The sequence below is a fragment of the Pimephales promelas genome, chromosome 3, assembly GCF_988280905.1.
Source record: "Pimephales promelas chromosome 3, fPimPro1.hap1.1, whole genome shotgun sequence".
In the NCBI taxonomy this organism is placed as follows: Eukaryota; Metazoa; Chordata; class Actinopteri; order Cypriniformes; family Leuciscidae; genus Pimephales; species Pimephales promelas.
Genome location: NC_142771.1, coordinates 29,459,716 through 29,479,418, shown reverse-complemented (window position 1 = coordinate 29,479,418; position 19,703 = coordinate 29,459,716). Strand labels below are relative to the sequence as shown.

General features: G+C 36.0%; 2 protein-coding genes across 2 annotated transcripts; both read right to left on the bottom strand.

The window, feature by feature from the left end:
* Window positions 1-4,026: 4,026 nt before the first annotated feature.
* On the bottom strand, window positions 4,027-14,662 carry syngr3a (synaptogyrin 3a). The gene is made up of 4 exons (XM_039687471.2): window positions 14,468-14,662; window positions 7,111-7,345; window positions 6,738-6,883; window positions 4,027-4,618 (listed from the first exon to the last, which is right to left on the bottom strand). Exons 1-4 carry the CDS (start codon window positions 14,567-14,569, stop codon window positions 4,415-4,417), a joined length of 687 nt encoding a protein of 228 aa, XP_039543405.1. The 5' UTR covers window positions 14,570-14,662; the 3' UTR covers window positions 4,027-4,414.
* A 1,278-nt stretch (window positions 14,663-15,940) lies between these two features.
* Window positions 15,941-19,177, bottom strand: gfer (growth factor, augmenter of liver regeneration (ERV1 homolog, S. cerevisiae)). Its single transcript, XM_039687472.2, has 3 exons — window positions 18,943-19,177; window positions 16,550-16,758; window positions 15,941-16,429 (listed from the first exon to the last, which is right to left on the bottom strand). The coding sequence occupies exons 1-3, from the start codon at window positions 19,150-19,152 to the stop codon at window positions 16,267-16,269; spliced, it is 582 nt and encodes a 193-aa protein (XP_039543406.2). The 5' UTR covers window positions 19,153-19,177; the 3' UTR covers window positions 15,941-16,266.
* Window positions 19,178-19,703: the final 526 nt, after the last annotated feature.

The following is a 19,703-nucleotide window of genomic DNA, read 5'->3' as shown; positions in this document are numbered from 1 at the left end:
GAGCCTTTTTTATTGCACCGTTTTTTGTAGTCTAAAAAAGGTTTCTTATCTCTTAAGAAACCTTTCTCAGAAAGGTTTTTTGGGAAAGCTAGAAGTGGTTCTTCTATGGTATCACTGCAACACCCCCCCCCCCCCCCATTTTTAATCCACTTTTGGATTTGCCATCGGCTGCAAAAACAGCCTTTATGGAACTTTATGTCTAAAGGCTGTTCACACCAAGGATAACTAATGAAAAATCTTTCGAATTATAAAAGAATCGCAGTCCACACCACAACTATAACGGTAATGGCACAGAGAAGCAATGTTGTTGGAATAAAAATGTTTTCTTGTGATTAAAAAAAATGGACAGCCAATCAGAATCCATCCTGCTTTAAAGACCTCCTGCTTTATCGTTCTTGATGTGAACGGGCCTTAAGAGTTTAGGCAGAATTTCAGGGACTGACAACATTTCTGCCAAACATCATCTTTTGTGTTCCAATGTAGAAGGAAAGTCATGCAAGTTTGAACAACATGAGAGTGAGTAAATGACAGAATTTTAATTTTTGAGTGAACTATTCCTAAGTCTTGTCTAATTTTATAGTTGGATCTCAAGGTGTTTCTTGTTTTCACAGCTTCTGAAGTTCCCTTTCGATACGGTTCACTCGCATTGTGTTTGTTCACTAACGCTTATGGGGAAAACTGGTTCCTGATGGCATTTCAGCCCAACGAAAGGGGCAGGGTTGGCAGTCTATTTAAGCCTTGCAGAAATTCCCAATTGTCAGAATCTTACTTATTTCTCAAGATCATCTCACTGCTCTGATAACTGAAGCCTTGCTCTCCTTGCAGTTGAACCAGCCTTTCAGTGGAACGACGCTCTGCAGGCAAGCCAATTCTACACGCTTTGCAAGCAAGCTGACGCTCCTCATCTGGCACGAGTCGCATGGTCTCGTTCGGCAGGTCTGGCTAAGAGTTAGACTCGATGTCTCTGGCTGCCTCTGAGTGCGAAGATGAGATCCTTGGTCATTCCGCTGTTCCTGCTCCACAGGCGACCACTCCAGCTCTGGTTTAACGGGCCCACAGGCCAACACACTCTCAAGGTGACCCACAACTGCATCAAAGCCTTGGTCCCTTGGAAACCACCCTGCTTTTACCAAAACGGTTATGCTGGGCTCGGTTTTCAGGAGGAAAGTGGTCGAGGGGTACCCTGTGCAACGGCAGAATAGCCTTGAATAGCTTAATAGAATAGCTCATGGTTGGCGATCCTTATGTCAAGTTGGCACATCAACCGCCTGGAAATGATGGTGATGATTTTGGCCTTCAAGGAGTTCAAGCAGGAACTCAGGGGTCATCATGTTCTGGTCCGCTCAAACACCAGGATGGTGGCTGCCTTTATAAACCACCAACAAGCTCTCAAGTCTCGCCCTCTGCACATATTGGCGAACCATCTCCTGCTATGGGCACAGAGAAACCTCTGTTCAGTGAGGGCGTTCAATTTGACTGGTAATTTCATGCGGCAGACCGGCACCGGGGGAATGGAGATGGGAATGGGGCCCCCAGGCAGTCAACACGGTACGGTGCACCTTCGGTCAGGCAGATGTGGATCTCTTCACAATGAAAGAGAATTCCCATTGCCAAATATACTTCTCAAAGGAAATGGACATGCTGGCACAGAAATGGCCTTGTTTGCTCATTTATGCCTTCCATCCTCTAGCCCTACTTACGCAGTTCCCCAACAATTTGGTACCCCCAACTGGAGTTGTAGAACCTGCAAATTTAGCCCATATCAGGCCTTACCCAGGAAGTGAGACGAGAGCGATCTCGGAAGCGAGGGCTCCTTTTCGCACGGAAATGGTCTGTTTTCTCAAGCTGGTGCTTAGCTCAGAAAATAGACCCAGCCAAGTGCGAAACTTTGTCTTGTTCTCACGTTTCTGCAGTAGATGCTGGACGGTGGGCGTGCCCCTTCCATATTTAAAGTACACATGGCAGCCATTGCGGTAAATCACGCCCTGGTGGCCGACTAATCGATTGGGAAAAACGACCTGCTTGTAAGGTTTCTCAGGGGACCTAGGATGTTGAATCCTCCCTGCCCGTGTTCAGTCCTGTCATGGGAACTCTCCAGTCCTTAGCGCCCTCTGGAACCCTTCCTTTGAGTCAACTAACCTTCGGTCCCTCTCGCTTAACACTGACTTCTTGCTGGCTTTAGCATCAGTCAAGCGAGTTGGAGATCTGCAGGCTCTGTCTGTGGAACCTTCCTTCCTTGAGTTCATCCCTAACGACTGTCAAGTGGTCCTCAGGTCGAGAATATGCTACGTGCCGATAGTGTCTAAGGTAACGTTTATGGTTACTCGCATAACCCTGGTAACTGGAACAAGCATTGCGTAACTGCCAAGCTACTGCGTTGCACAGCGAGTTATGCTAGCCGCTCCTAAGTCGAAAGATTCTGACGATTGGTTATTTATGCATGGCTTATATTATAGGCAGCCAACCCCGCCCCTTTCGGCAGGCTGAAATGCCATTTGTGTGTGCACTTGCTCAGATGTGAACCAATCAGGCTTCAGGATTTGAGGAAAACGGGAGTTCTCCCCATAAGAGTTATCTCAGGGAACCAGGGTTACGTGAGTAAACATATACTTTTTCTTTGCACTAAATTTTGAATTAAATAACATTGGGATATATCAGAATATTTAATTATATAACTATTTGAAACAATTTAAAGTAGAAAGTTCAAAATGTTTCAGGGTACAGCTTCTGACAACTGAATTATCTCATTATAATGGAATGCATAAGTCATTAAAGGGGCACATTACAGGTGATCCACTCATGAAAAAACATGTCTTTATTTTTATAATGTCTGACAACTGCAGTCCGAAGACATTCCAATTGACAACAGCAAATCTTTTGTGTACATCTTTCAATCACAAGATGGCATATATTGCCTGCAGATACAGTATGTACTATGTGTTTTAAAAGAGTCATGGACTAGGTCAAGGCATTTTTTACTGATGCAAATTTTGCACTTTGTCCTTCAAAGGAGTACAAATACAAAATTTAAATAAGGCTTTTAATTTCGCATCTCTTCATCGCCTATTATACTTGTTTAGAGGTGCAAATTTTGATCCAGCAAAACATACCTCAGTAAATTAGAAATATTGGTCCATGAGGCATTTTAAAGAGTGCAGAGTTAAGTACAGGAAACACAAGACCCTGACCACTTTCACAAACATACTTCATTTACATGTTTTGAAGTACAATCACTATCATTTTTGTATGTTGCCCTATCTCTGAACACAGAAACATTACCAAAATCTACCACATATCAGACAAAGCAGTGATGATGGTCACCAAACAGCTTCTTTTTTTTTAACAACAGCCAACTGATGAATATCTGAAGGGTGTCTCAGACACATCACTTTTCAATTTACACTGCTGTTCAAATATTTGAGCTCTGTATTTTTTTTTAATAAGTCTCTTACGCTCATCAAGGCTGCATTTATTTGATCAAAATTACAATAGTAATATTGTAAAATATTATTACAAATTAAATGAACGGTTTTCTGTTCTAATATATTTTAAAATGTAATTTATTCCTATGATGGCGAAGCTGAATTTTCAGCACCATTAGTACAGCCTTTAAACATTTCTGATTGCCATCAATGTTGAAACAGTTGTGCTGCTTAATACTTTGTAAAAACTGTGATTTGTTCGAAAGAGCAGCATTTATTGGAAATTGATTTTTTTGATCAATCTAATGTGCCCTTGATGAATAATAATTTAAATATCTTCAAAAATGTTTATTTTAAATGCCAATTAAACGTTTTACATAACTATATAGTTGTATTCCTCACTTTTAAAATGGAACGAATTGTGGCTCTAACAAAAAATAAAACAACTTTTTGTTCGAAATCCACAAAAAAAACCCCAAATCTTGCTTTGTCTCATAAGAGACTTCACGAAATCAAACATTGAATCAACACCATTTTTACACACCTATGATACAGAAGACACCCTTATCTACAGCGAAACTTCACCCTCTTTTTGGACGACCACCTCTCGTAAGCTTTTAGTTGGAGAACGTGTCAAACGTTTGGTGATTCCATGTTTCAGATATTGCACTTTATATACAGTACCCAACAACATAATGGAAACTGAATAGGATGCATGGCACTTTATAGCTCTCTAAATATAATACATGCAACGTAACCTTTTTCATTTTTATACAACACTGATACCCTTCAATCAGTTTCATTCCAGCTGATAAATTAACATGTAATATTCCAAATGAAAGTGAAATCACAATCAACATATTCTTGTACAGAAGTTCACAGAACGCTACTACCTATGAACATTGTCACACCACTTCAGTTTGAAGAGCAGTGCCAGTCACCCACAATGATAAACCAATGACATCGCACATGGACTCTTGCTCGGCAGCGTTTCAGTAAATTGGCACCTGGTAGGTTTGGCCGGTGGGGTCCAGGTTTTCAGTGAAGGGTGGGCTCTGGTACGTGTCGCCGGGCTCTGTGCTTGTGACGGTGGGGTAAGGCTGGACGGGTTGGTTGCCATCGATGTGCTCTGTTGTGAACAGGGTCATATCGGTCCCTAGCAGGTACTTCTGCACCGCTCTTACAGTCGAACCAGCCTGAAATACAAAGACAATGCAACTAAAAGTCATTACAATCAAACTCTAGCCTGGATACGAGCCGAACTTAGCCCCGCCCACAACATTTGAGAAGCAAGTATCATGGCAAGTATTGAGCATCACAGTCAATACAATGACTGCCATTCAATACAATTTCTCCATTGACATTTGAGATATAAGCCATAAAAACGTAACCATACATGGTAGACTTAAAACCAGCTACGGCTGTACTAAGCGATTGTATATGCTGATATAAACGCCAAAAGTTCATGGGGCACTAAACTTGTTTTAAGAAAATGCCCTTTATTTGCGATGTATTGGATAAGTACTTCATTACCCACAATCTCACAATGATGCATCTGATTGGTGGAAATCGTGTTACGTGTCTGGAACCCCGTCAAGGCTTGTGAAGACTGAAGATTGTGTAATGACTTAGGGCTAAGTTCATTGGTCGCACCTCTGAGACGCCCTCGCGCCATTGGATGTGCAGTTGCCACAGCTTAGCCTATGTGCGAGCCAGATGCTCAAAGCTTCAGTAAATCGAGGAAAAGGAGTTTCCCTGCACATTCATTATATAAAATTTACTGGAGGAAAAAGTTCATGCGGCCGATTTGGAAGTCACTCAAAAGGCTCTTTCACGGTGGCTTCAGTCGACTTTAGTGAGGCGCGGTGGTTTATGGGAGGAGTAGTTCCTTTGCTCGGAAATGAAAATATGTAGGCTACACAGGCTTGTACCCTTGACTTTTTTTGGATTTTCTCTTCGTTTTTTCACTCGAAATGATGTGTTGTATGCTTTTGAGTTCAGCCGTAGCTGGTTATCCTCAGACATGATCTAATACTCTTTAGATATGGATTTTACAATATGTCAATGGGAGAAATGAATGGGAAATTTACTTCCGGCACCAGGGCTCTCTCGGGCTGTGGGCGGGACTGCGATGCTCTATGCCCGAACCAAAGCTATTCGGACCAATCAGATTGTCAGGGCAGGCTTTAAGCGATGATGGACAGCTGATCAACAGTAACGTAATCATCCACGTCACCGAAGAGTGCTTGGGTTGAATTCGTAAACAACAAAGTATGGCTGCCGCTGGAGAATGGAGATGTGTAGATTCAGCCATCGGGTCGGTTATAGAAGATGTAGACAGCGCATTCATTTTAAAAGAGGAACTGAGAAACGTGATCAAGGCATTTGTAGATCGGAAAGATGTTTTTGTCGTCCTTCCTACAGGATTCGGTCAATCCAGTTGAGTATAGAGGCATTTTTTTCCTGGTTCGGTTGAAACACGCCCCATAATCACAGCCCAATGGAGCAGTATCAGACTCACATTCTGACTAAATTAGTATGACGATGTCAGGCTAATCAAACTCTCTTTAAAAAATAACAACTCTCAAATCTGACCACTTTACCTTTACAATACAAATTATTCTAGCACTTTAGTTTTGCATTTTTATCATATGGTTAAAGTTGTATCCTTAGCAACATCACATTAAAAAAAGTTGCTGCCTTAAATTTTTAAGCACAATCAACTTGGATGTTTAAGTCTTTCAACTTAAATTACATTAAACTAACTTTAAAAATGAGTGGAATTTTGTATGGCTTTACTTATTTTGTTGAGTTTAAGCAATGTAAAAACAAGTGTTGCCATAACTTATTAATCATGCTGAAACATCACAGTATTATCAAAACAACTTTTGCAGGTCATTGTACGACGTCTTGCAAGAAACATGAATTAAACATAATTATAATATATATGCCGGTATGTAATAAACAAAATAAAATAATCGTTGATGTAACAATTTCTAAAAATCACAGATGAGATAAACATTTCACTCTTGTTGAGTAACTGTAAGAAATAGTCTTTCACTGCTTCTCTCACACCACCAAACACTATTCTTATCCTCATTCATAGCCAGGGAAAAGGAAGTAATTCTATTACATGTTCCCAATCCCCTGAGGGCTGAAACCAGTATGTAGAGCAAGCTAATGTCGATGAGATGGGTCATGATTTAACAACTTCCTCAAGTACTCAAATCAAAATGGATTTGTATTCTGCAAGAATGGCGCTCACTCTCATAAAATGACAGTAAAATGTGTTTTCATTTCCATTTTCTCATTTACCCAGGTGAAGATGGAGAAGAAGGAGAAGGTTATGGCAGCTCTGGCAGCATCCGCTCCCTGATTTAATGGCAGCTCATCTGGGGTGGTGCGTTGCCATTGGTTGGCCAAGAAGCAGAAACAAACAAACCACAAAAATGTCCAGAAACCTGTAATCATGTACAAAATAATATTAGACTAACGACAATATAGTCTACTGCTCCCGTGTTAACATAAATAGACAAAATCACAAAGTGACAATGTCTGTGTGAAGGCAATACAGTTACTTCTGTGGAGATTATGAATGGTTGCCAGACGCCGTAAATAATTCACCACTTAAAAATAGCATGCAGTCATAGAAAGTCTGAGTCTGTTTTTACTTGCTCTCATTGTTTACCTGAAAATCCAATGTCCAGCATTACTGCCTTCTTTCTGTCTTTAATACTGCTGATTTGTTGGAACTTCACGTCAAGGATAATGAAGAAAATGCAGGCTAGAAATGCTATGAGCCCAATGGTGGTCCCATAGTTGCAGGCATCGTTGTTCTTGTTGAAAACGCAGTAGAGCCTCTCGCTGCCGTGGTTGACGTAGCCTTCATTTATTATGGATCCAAACACCACTATTGAGAAGATCTGCAGGGGAAAAGGTACGCATGACTTAATGATGTGTTTTTATGATAATGCTGCTAAAACCCTTTGTTAATGACATTAAACATTTAATAATATTAAATACTATTGTGTAAAGGCAGTTGATATGAAATGAAAAGCAGTGACAGAAGATTCATACTCTGTCACATGTTATACTTCATCTAAAATGCTAACATTTTTTTTTTATAATTTTTGTATAATTATAGACATAGTTACAGTTTTATATTAATCACGAGACTATATTTGTACTTTTAAAATGCAGTAACCATAAAAACTTTATTTAAAATGTGTCAAATATGTAAAATGGTGACTAGTACAGCTAAAATATACACATTTTCATTTCTGCATTTATAAGTATAAAATCTTGATGTTGAAAAAATGGACGCATTTTTTTTTAACTCCCTGGTTATACCTTGGGTCTGTGGAGAATATATATATAGCCTAAACATTTTTCATTACATTTCTAACTATTAAACGATTTTAAACTTACAAACGATAAGAATTATATAATGTTGTAAATGCTATTAAATTAACATTATATAGGCCTACTGTAAATGTTCTAAATCAATATTTTCCATTTCGAGGACAAAATGTCCAAACTATTCTGTTCTGTATGAAATCTTTTATTTCTGAAAATGTTTATTTAGGCTAACACCTATTTTACATGGAATAAAACAAAATTTGACTGAAAGAGAATTTTATTGCACAAAGCCTTAATCCACGTGATGTGTGTGTCTGATGCAAAAATGGAAGTAACAGTACATGAGCGTATAGTAAAGCAACAACCAATCAGAATCGAGGAGCCGGTCAGACTGGCTGCGGATCAAAACCTATGGGCTGCCTATCTAAACAGCATTTCTGATCAACATAAATGCTCAAAATGAGACACTCGCTTATATTTTTGATACATAGTGATGCTCTTACTGAAAAAACAAACAAAACTAGGCTATACTGCATTAAAGAGAAACGTTCATCAATTTAGGCTCTATACAAATAGCCTCCCAGCTAACAGGGAACGTTCTTAGAACTTTGGCTAACATTCCCTAGAGGTTTGGTTAATGTTTTAAATAAAACATTTGAATGCAATGTTTTAAGAATGTTTTAAGGATGTTTTCTCATTTCAAATCATGTTCCTATAAGGTTAAATGTAAACTAAGATATAACATTTTCATTGTAACATTTTGAGGATGTTTTGGGAATGTTGCTGAGATAACAGATTAAACAATGTTCTCAATAAAACATTAGCACAATATCTCATAATAACAGAGGAGGAACATTATCAAATCAACGTTCGCAAAATGTTTTGAGGATATTATTTAGTCCTGAGATGATGGAATGTTTTTATAAAATGTTCTTGTAATGTGACGTGTTAACAAAACTAGAACATTGTCACTGTAACATGTTGAGGATGTTTTGGGAATGTTGTTGAGATAACAGATATTAGAATGTTATCAATAAAACATTGGTACAATGTCCCATAAAAACAAAGGAGGAACATTATCAAATCAACGCTCGCAAAATGTTATGAGGATATCATTGAGGCCTGAGATGACTGAATGTTTTTTATAAAATGTTCTTGTAATGCGACATGTTAAGAAAACTAGAACGTTTTAAATTTAACATTTTGAGGATGTTAATGAGGTAAAGGTTTGTAGAATGATCTCTTATAGAACATTGAAACAATGTTCCATAATAACAGAGGAGGAACATTATCAGGTTAACGTTCGCAAAATGTTTTGAGGATACTATTTAGTCCTGAGATGACGGAATGTTTTTTATAAAATGTTCTTGTAATGTGACATGTTAACAAAACTAGAACATTTTTACTGTAACATGTTGAGGATGTTTTCGAAATGTTGTTGAGATAACAGATATTACAATGTTCTCAATACAACATTGGTACAATGTCCCATAAAAACATAGGAATAACATTATCAAATCAACGTTCGCAAATGTTATGAGGATGAGGCCTGAGATGATGGAATGTTTTTTATAAAACGTTCTTGTAATGTGACGTGTTTAACAAAACTAGAACATTTTAAATTTAACATTTTGAGGATGTTGATGAGGTAAAGGTTTGAAGAATGATCTTTTATAAAACATTGAAACAATGTCCCATAATAACAGAGGAGGAACATAATCAAATTAACGTTCGCAAAATGTTTTGAGGATATTATTTAGTCCTGAGATGATGGAATGTTTTTTATAAAATGTTCTTGTAATGTGACTTGTTAACAAAACTAGAACATTTTCACTGTAACATGTTGAGGATGTTTTCGGAATGTTGTTGAGATAACAGACATTACAATGTTCTCAATAAAACATTGGTACAATGTCCCATAAAAACATAGGAATAACATTATCAAATCAACTTTCGCAAAATGTTATGAGGATATCATTGAGGCCTGAGTTGATGGAATGTTTTTTTATAAAATGTTCTTGTAATGTGACGTGTTTAACAAAACTAGAACGTTTTAAATTCAACATTTTAAGGATGTTGATGAGGTAAAGGTTTGTAGAATGATCTTTTATAAAACATTGAAACAATGTCCCATAAAAACATAGGAATAACATTATCAAATCAACGTTCGTAAAATGTTCTGAGGATATTATTTAGTCCTGAGATGATGGAATGTTTTTATAAAATGTTCTTGTAATGTGACGTGTTAACAAAACTAGAACATTTTCACTGTAACATGTTGAGGATGTTTTCGGAATGTTGTTGAGATGACAGACATTACAATGTTCTCAATAAAACATTGGTACAATGTCCCATAAAAACGGAGGAGGAACATTATCAAATCAACGTTCGAAAAATGTTTTGAGGATATCATTGAGGCCTGAGATGATGGAATGTTTTTATAAAACATTCTTGTAATGTGACGTGTTAACAAAACTAGAATGTTTTAAATGTAACATTTTGAGGATGTTGATGAGGTAAAAGTTTATAGAATGATCTTTCATAAAATATTGAATGTAGGCCTACCATAATAACAGAGGAAGAACATAATCAAATTAACGTTCGCAAAATGTTTTGAGGATATTATTTAGTCCTGAGATGATAAAATGTTTTTAATAAAACATTCCTTTAAATTGACTTTTTAACAAACATTTTGCATGATACATTTTGAGGATTTTTTGTCGAAATGTTGTTATCTTTTATAAATCATTGGCACAATAACAAAGGAGGAACATTATCAAAGCAACATTCATCAAATGTTTTGTGGACATTTACCTGAGATGACAAAATCTCATAATATATGTTAACAAAAGCTCATAAAATTGTAAGGATATTTTAAGGAAGCTGTTTAGGTAACAGATTGTAGAATTATTTTAACCTATAGAATAATGGCATAATTTTCCATAATGAAAGAGGAACATTGTCAAAACAGCATACGGTAAAGTGTTTTGAGGATATATTAGGCTACTCTGAAATGAACTGTTGCGACAAATGCGTTTACAAGAGATGAGAAGCTGATTGGAGGTCGCTGTAGATCGACGTTTAAAACCACCAATCACAGCGCGATGTTCCCATGACGTAAGAACATTTGAACTCGACAAACAGCGCAAATAAAGCAACGTTTCTGTTGAAGAAATCGGCGCAGAATGTCCGTTGTCTAAATTGGCGACACATTGGCCCAAAACAACAGAACTCCTGGTCAACGGAACTCTTTCACAACTGTAAGTTTTTGTGTGTATTTTTTCAGTTTACATAGCTTTCTCTTATCCTTGATGTCTTTCAGTATTAGACCTAACTTTCTACTTTCTTAGAATTGTATGACAGTCGCATTAAATCTGAGTGTATGCTACTTTTGAATAACAGCTAGATTTGTTTTAATGCAGACTCCAAACGGACTGTTTCAAGATGATTAACTTACCGATGACACAATAAAGTCTCCATTTACAACCAAGGTAGCCAAGATGCCGGTATGTGTTCTATGCATACGAATACTGTATTTTTACTTAAAAGTGATCTTAATGTCTTTTGAAAGTAAAAGTTAATAATAATTCAGTAATTCATATAACGTTAGAGGCAGTGTTGGGAGTAACGCATTACAAAAGTAATACATTACAGTAACATATTACTTTTTGCTGTAACGCAGTAGTGTAAGGCATTACTAATCAATTTTCAGTAATATTTTACTCGTTACATGTTCAGTGAGGCTTGTATTACAGTTGTATTACAATGGATTGTCTGCTTTTACTTCTTAAAGACAACAGACTATGTGAAAGTTTTAAAGCAGTCTTTTAGTGCCAGTTCAGAGCGGCCGCGTCTGTAACATTGTTTTTTCCTCATAAATGCGAACACGAAAGCTAAAATAAAATGAATATTTTAAGTTCTATGGAGACTGCAGAGCCAACCCTTCCTTATCCGATTTGCGCAGTGTAATTAACAGAATTACAAAAAATATATTTTATTTGTCACGCATGAATGCGTGTCTTTTCCCTAATATTAAAAATAAAACATAGACTGATATTTGTCTAATGTCTGGAGTCCTTTAAGGAAGTACCCTATATACGTTTCAATACATGTATTTTCTGAGAATTTTTATTTCAAGTTTTGACTGCAAATGTGATGTCCATAATGCTGGACTTCCCCAATTTTAAATAATTTATCCTCAACTAGTTTTGTGGTGTAGGTCTACGTATTTTATAATGTTAACTTCAAATAATACTAATAGCCTAATTTAAAGATAAGGCAGCATTGGATCTGGACGGTAAGGAGAATAACGCTGGAGTTGGAAGAGGTGTGTCGCGATTCTGTAGGTTCGTGGATCTGAGTCGAGTGGCGAATCGCGATTTCGGTTTCATATTGCATATCGTTACAGCCCAAAAGTTAAGTTCTACTTTGTTATTTTGGTGAAAGTAACTCAAAAGTAATACATGAGTAATGTAACGCATTACAATTCTGAGACAGTAATATTGTAAGGTAATGAATTACTTTTAAATAACAGTAACAAGTAATACCTAATGTATTACAGTTTGGAAGTAACTTGCACAACACTGGTTAGAGGTTAACGTTAATGAATTGGAAAGAGCGTTTCTCAAGGCTTCAGGTTTATATAACATTCTTCTTTCAGATGAATACTATCTGAGTTATATTTAAAAAAATGTCCTGACTCTTCTGACTTTTAGAATGGCAGTGAATGGCCGTCTATCAAGGCGCATCCATCCATGATAAAAGTAATCCACCACATGACTCTGGCGGGGGACTCTATAAAGCCCTTTTAAAGCGAAGCATTTGTGTAAGAAAAATATCCATTTTTAAAACTTTATTGTATTAAGATATTGGATACATGGATTAAGTATGTTTTAAATTACAGAAACAAAAAAGATACTCATAATTTATCATATTTATACTTTCAATAAATTAGTCTTTACATAATTTCTGACTGCTAATTAGGCTGGCTAATTTTGAAAGTTTTCAATGTCAATATTGCTTGTGATCTTAATGTATGTGTATTCTTTATGTTTACACTTTTGCATGATCTTCTTTTTTAGGCTATGAGGAAAAACTCTACTGTGCACACAGAGAACAGAGCTCAATGCTAACTGGGGGAGCAGCTGGACAACTAGAAGAGAGAATAGTAGAACACTATTATTAATACAGATTCCTGGATTATTTTTCTGCAAGAACCAAAACAAGCAAAGACTGATGATGAGTGCTCTGAGCAAACACCGCAGTCAAGACGCATGAGTGACTTTACTGAGTTCTTCATGTTATGTTGGGCATTTACTGTACGCAGAACTTCTAATAATTTATGTGGATGCCATTTAAACCTGTTAGATTTTGATGTTTTAGTTTTGAGATTAATAAAATGTTATGCTTTAACAATGTTATAGCTAATCATTTTTGAGGGGTTTTAAGAGAACATTTTGGGAACAAAAATAAACTTCCGCTAAAAACTTTATAAGAAAGTTAGGGGATAATGTTTTAAAAATGTTATGATTAAACCTTTATAGAAGGTCATCACAAAACATTTTCAGAGTGTTCTTAGCGAATGTTATGCCATCTTTTAAGAGAACATTCTGGGAACAAAAAGAAAACTACCCGCTGAAAATGATATAAGAACGTCAGGGAATAATTTTCTAACAATGTTAGCATTTAACATATTTAGAATGTTTTTAGAGAATGTTATTAGAACTTTTAAGAGAACATTCTGGGAACAAAAAGAAAACTACCCGCTGAAAGTGTTATAAAAACATTAGGGAGTAATGTTCTAACAATGTTAGCAATAAACATATTTAAAATGTTTTTAGACAATGTTATTAGAACTTTTAAGAGAACATTTTAGGAACCAAAAAAAAACTACCCGCTGAAAATGTTATAAAAACATTAGGGAATAATGTTCTAACAATGTTAGCAATAAACATATTTAAAATGTTTTTAGACAATGTTATTAGAACTTTTAAGAGAACATTCTGGGAACAAAAAGAAAACTACCCGCTGAAAATGTTATAAGAACGTCAGGAAATAATGTTCTAACAATGTTAGCATTTAACATATTTAGAATGTTTTTAGAGAATGTTATTAGAACTTTTAAGAGAACATTTTAGGAACCAAAAGAAAACTACCCGCTGAAAACATTATTAGAACACTGCATGGTAATGTTCTCAGAACATTTTTAGAACAAAAAAATCCTAGCTGGGCTATAGGTATACAGCTTATATGAAGTCACGTCTACGTGATAATAGGCCTATTGATATAATAGGCTATAATGCTATTTTAAACGAAAAAATCTCACAATAATAAACGAAATAACACAAAAGATTCAAGAATGAGCGCGTGTATTTAGGCTATATTCATGCTTCTATATGATATGTTATTATTCTAGAAGGAATCACATGAGTAATCTCGTCATCAGAGGCAAATAAGCTTCGTGACATCAACACGTCAAAATTTGCAAATATAAACGAAAAATAATCTTACATGTCGTAAATAAACGCATATCTACAAGGGTCATATTTCCCCATTGACCTCGTTAAATTATTAAATGAGCGTGTGATGAAAACGTTGTAATTATGATTTGCTCTGGGTTATTCTCACAGACTACATTTGTCTCCTCTAGGCTGACATGATTATCTCTAGGTAAATAAGTGTCTTACCCATGATAATATTCTAAGGATGGTCTGCGGCTGCTGAATAAAGGCAAAAGGGTCGAAAGCAGCCCCGGCTCTCCCAGCGCCAAATGAACCTACTCCGTCCATTTTCCTCCTACTGTTATTCAGGCTCTGGGCTCTTGGTCGAGGTAGGCAAACACACACACACACACACACACACACACACACACACACACACACACACACACACACACACACACACACACACACACACACACACACACACACACACACACACACACACACACACACTGTTAGAGGCGTGCGCAATCTCTCTGATTCTGTGTTACATTCTCAACAGCAACATCTACTGACTAATCTAGTCTTCTCTTCGGTGTTTGGGAAAGTGGGTGGTTTAGAAATGTGATTTCGAGTCTTCCAACCTCGTATCTGTCTTTCATCAGCAAGTCCTCTTGTGTTGGAAATTAGCATTTTCTTTAGTCCTCACAAGACTTGTATTTGGAATAATCATTTTTATTGTACCCCGTAATAAGTCTTTGTATAATGAAAACTGGTTTAAATTGAATATTTTTGTCTTTAGTGTAGGCTATGATGGACAGTTAATGGTAATATTCTCAATTACAATGATTTCTGTTTAAAACATGCCATCCTGTTGTTTGTTTTGCACAGTTGTTAGTGCCATACCTCAAAACATGGTGATATTCTTGCACACACATTCCTCTCCATCCCAATGTTTTTAATATTGATAAACTTCTACCAAATCAGCTCAGATGACACTATATTTATTGAAAGATTTTGATTTGAATGAGATAAGACTGGGGTTAGCTGTACTTTTCCAATTTTCCCTAAAGTAAAAGAACTTCCATTTTTAAAATAATTAATGATAATCTGTATATCCATCCAAAGAAATGACTTATAGGTCAAAATTTTATATTGGGGGGAGAACTCTTGTCAATTTTGTGAGAATGACATTGAACCTGAGCAAATCTCTTCTGTTCTCAGTTGTACAGCAAAATGTACCACATCGACATCCATGTCAACCCCTTTAACTGTGAAGAAGTTAAATTTGGTGTGCTCAAGAAACATTGTACACAACACTATCTGGTTTACAACCTTTTCGGACTTGCTAAATTCTTCATTCATAAATGTAGATTTTTTTTATGATTGTGTCATTCTATTTGAACATGAGCTATTTACAATTTTAAGATCTTGTTCTAATGCCACTATTCTCTATATTGGTCCTTGTAATACATTTCCTCTCCCTACCAGACTAGCGTAGTTTTATATTGGGTAAAACATATCAATATAAGTAAGTATAACCCCCTACCTCCTTTCCTCATTTTGTAATGAGCTTAAAATTCTTGCTTCGTCCCTCTGTGCTCTCTAAAATTAAAAAGCTATTTTTTCCCATGAGTTAAGTGCCTTGTAGCTTTTGATCCCTCCTTGTAGATTTAGTTGTTTTTGACTTGTAATTTAGTCAAAAAAGTTGAGAACCACTGCCCTAAACAAACAGAATATTTTTATTTCCAGCTGTTGAACAGTGTTCATCCAGTTATCTCTGGGCTATTTACATCCACCGAGAGCTCAACCATCCAAAAAAAAGTATGGGCCATAACACCATACTCTTGTAGACAGACAAACTCTTCTTTAAAAGCACATTTTAGATATTTGATAAATCACAATATCAATTAGAACAAAGTTTAAGTGCAAAGTCATCATGTATGTTTATGCATGACTCCTGATTGGCGCTGCAACCTGCATTTGTTGCGACAAAAATGACAGGCACAGAATCAGTATCTGACGTCTTTGAGCTCATGTTCATTTCAGTCACAAGAACCATCTTTCCAGCCATCTCGCCATCGCTCATCCACCCTGCTGCAGTCAAACTCCGGCTTGCCTAACCGGATGTTGATGTCATTATGGAGACGACACAGCCACTGTGAGAGGTTGTGCTGGCTGTTAGTGTCTGGTTGATTTGTTTTCAATCTGATAAGAGACAAAATCATTGAAACATATGCTACCAAACATAAATGTAAACACTGCAATGCTTCAACTAAAAAATGGTAGAGGACAAACATAAAAACCACAACAATAAATGAAGACAACCTTGATCTCAGGTCCTCTGCACATTCATCACACGGGAAAACCTTGGAGAAGAGGTTGATGAACTGTGTCATCTCCCCCTGCTGTTCTTTGGTCGGTGTATCGGGATAATATGCAGCCATAGTGTGAAGAAAAGACCATGAGCTCCTGCCCAGCTCCTCTCTGTCCAGAGGGCATTCAACAGGCTTAGTTTCCTCCACCGCCCTGCTCTCCTGTTCAAATATCATATGAATGTTTACTGTAAACTATAGCAACTGTTGTAGCACAACATTATAGTGTTGCTCTGGCCGCTAAACTATAGTTCTTGACAAGTAACTAAACAAGTATGTAACTTTTTAATCAGATTACTTTTTCAAGTGTAAAAAATATTTTCAAGATTTGTTATCACAACATATTTTCTTTTGTCAAATCAACTTTATAATAATTTATTTAGTTGAGATAACTTATAATTTTGAGTTTCTGATGGTTAAATTAATCTACTTTATTGTATTAACTCACTTTTTCCAGTTCAATCAACTTAAAATTTTAAGGCAACCCAGGTTACTGACTTTTTTAAGTTATACCAACAAAAAATTTTTACAGTGTAGTAATCACAACATTTTTTCTTTTGTCAAATCAACTTGAATAATTTATTTAGTTCAGATGACATATAATTTTGAGTTTCTGATGGTTAAATTAATCTCCTTCATTGTATTAACTCACATTTTCCAGTTCAATGAACTTAAAATTTTAAGGCAACCCAGGTTACTTACTTTTTTAAGTTAAACCATCAACATTTTTTTACAGTGTAGTAAAGTAACACATTACTTTTAAATTTTGAAACAAAATATCTGAGTTACTTTTTCAAATAAGTTTTCCCATTTTTTGGCTGACAAGTGGAGAGGCGTTGTGTGTAAACATGATGGTTATTTTAGTTCTAGACTAAATGTGTGCGTGCATTTACTCATCTCACTTGCACAAAAAAGCTTCAATATTCCTCAAAATACAATGCAAACCTCCAATAACTAAATATGTTAAATAAAACATTTTTATGCATTTAATCTCATCTTATTGACCAGTGTACTTGCTTCTGACCTTTGATGATTCAGTTAAACCATAAGCAAAAATAACTTATTGTTTTGTAATTGGTAAAGTGTTAAACTTTTCTCCTACATCCTATTCTTCTACAATCCAGAATTGGCAGCACAGCTGAAAGGTTAGCTTGAGCTGCGCCCTCTACTGTACATGTGTGAATATGCATTTCCTTCAGCCTGAGGCATATTATTTCACTTTTGGTGTGAAAGGATATTTACATTTGCCAAAAAATATGAATGTTTTGTTATATAAAAAACAAGCCCAGCCCAGGGGGAAAAAAAAGTAATGCAAAAATAACTTCACGCATTACTTTTCTAAAAAAAGTAACTAAGTAACGCAATTAGTTACTTTTTAAGGGAGTAACGCAATATTGTAATGCTTAACTTTTCAATGTGACCTTTCCCCAACACTGACTATAACCATGACTGGCTTCTTCTACCAATTAGTTCAGTGTAACTGGTTCCTCTAAAACAATGGTTCTCACACTTAGACACAAAGGCCCTCTGATGTTGAACACAATATTCAAAGGCACCCTTTCTCATAGGCTCAGATACTTCTGCTGTAATCTGCTCGTTTTCAAACTACTTTTATTAAAAGAAACTGAGAGGATTGATATATTAAATAAAGGTTATTTTACCTATTATTATCATACTTTACTACATTATTATTATCATATTCATAATTATTAATTAACGTAAATGCTTTAAAGTCATCCTGCAACTACTTTGAAAGTTTACTGAGGCCCACTGGTTGAGAACCACTGGAAAAAAATAAAATAATAATATTTAAAAAAAAACATATCGAATTTACTTATGGTAGCCAACATATTTAGAATGTTGGCTACTATAATTGTATTAAAATTTGATTCCATTAGTCCTCCAAATAGATTATATATTATGAACCTACATCTACATTAAGAATGTTCCAGATATGGTTGAAAATACAATCCTTGGCCTAGAAAGGCAACATTCTGGTAGTCAAGACTATAAAGGGGGAAGGATGCCATTCCCTCACTGTCATCTGTGTGACTGCTGGCCTTTTCTTGCAACAAAATAAACCTCAAAGACAATTGGAAATGTCTGTCTCTTATTCAGTGATAGAATTTTGTTTGCCACCACAACATATACCATAGTTATTAAATGTAACGATAGTGTTAAAACGTGTAAGAGTTATAATGTACTTCTTAAATGTAATTTACTAAAATATAATTGTACTGGCAAGTCGATATAAGTTCAGCAAGGATGCATCGGTTTAGTTGTCATTCAATCTATTTTGTTTACACTGATGTTTTACTCCTGATTCTCATTCAAATTGTAGTTCACCTGCACTGAGACTAAGGACGACTGGTTCTGCAACTTCATCCATGATTTAAAATCCGTACATGCTCGGCACGGTTTCTTTTTCGGTTCTCCGGTAGTGGTCGGGTCTTTACTCGTACTGTCCCCAGGTGGTCTGTCAACCACGGGGAAAGGGAAAACGTCCATACCAGGGTTATTTTGCGTGGAGGATCGTGACCCGGCAGCGGCTGCCATGTTTAAACTCGATGTGTTATGTACATTCCAGGGTTGCCAGATACACCAAACCCAATCAAAACAAGTTCACCCAAAAATGAAAATTCTCTCATCATTTACTCACCCTTAAGTTGTTCCAAACCTGTATACGTTTCTTTCTTCTGCTGGTAACAAAACAGTTGATGGTAGGCATTGACTTCCTTAGTATTTGCCATTAACTGTCTGGAAGAACTATTACTAGAAGTAACTATTCCATTAAATTATGCCACTCACAGTCATTGTTGTGCATTACATTTTTTTTTTCAACTGGAAAACAAACACAGTGTGTTTTAAATTATTATAACACAGTGTGTTAAATAAAATTATCTTACCATTGACAGCTGGTGAACAAAATACTTATGTGAAGGTTTATACTTTATTTGTCAACTATTTGATAACAAACTATTTACAGTTTTAAGATCTTGCTCTAATGCTATATCCATCTTGTTCCTTGTCATTATTTATTTTGGATAGAGTAAAATATTTAAATATAATAATTTAATTATTTATGCAATGTCCAAACTTTGATCAGG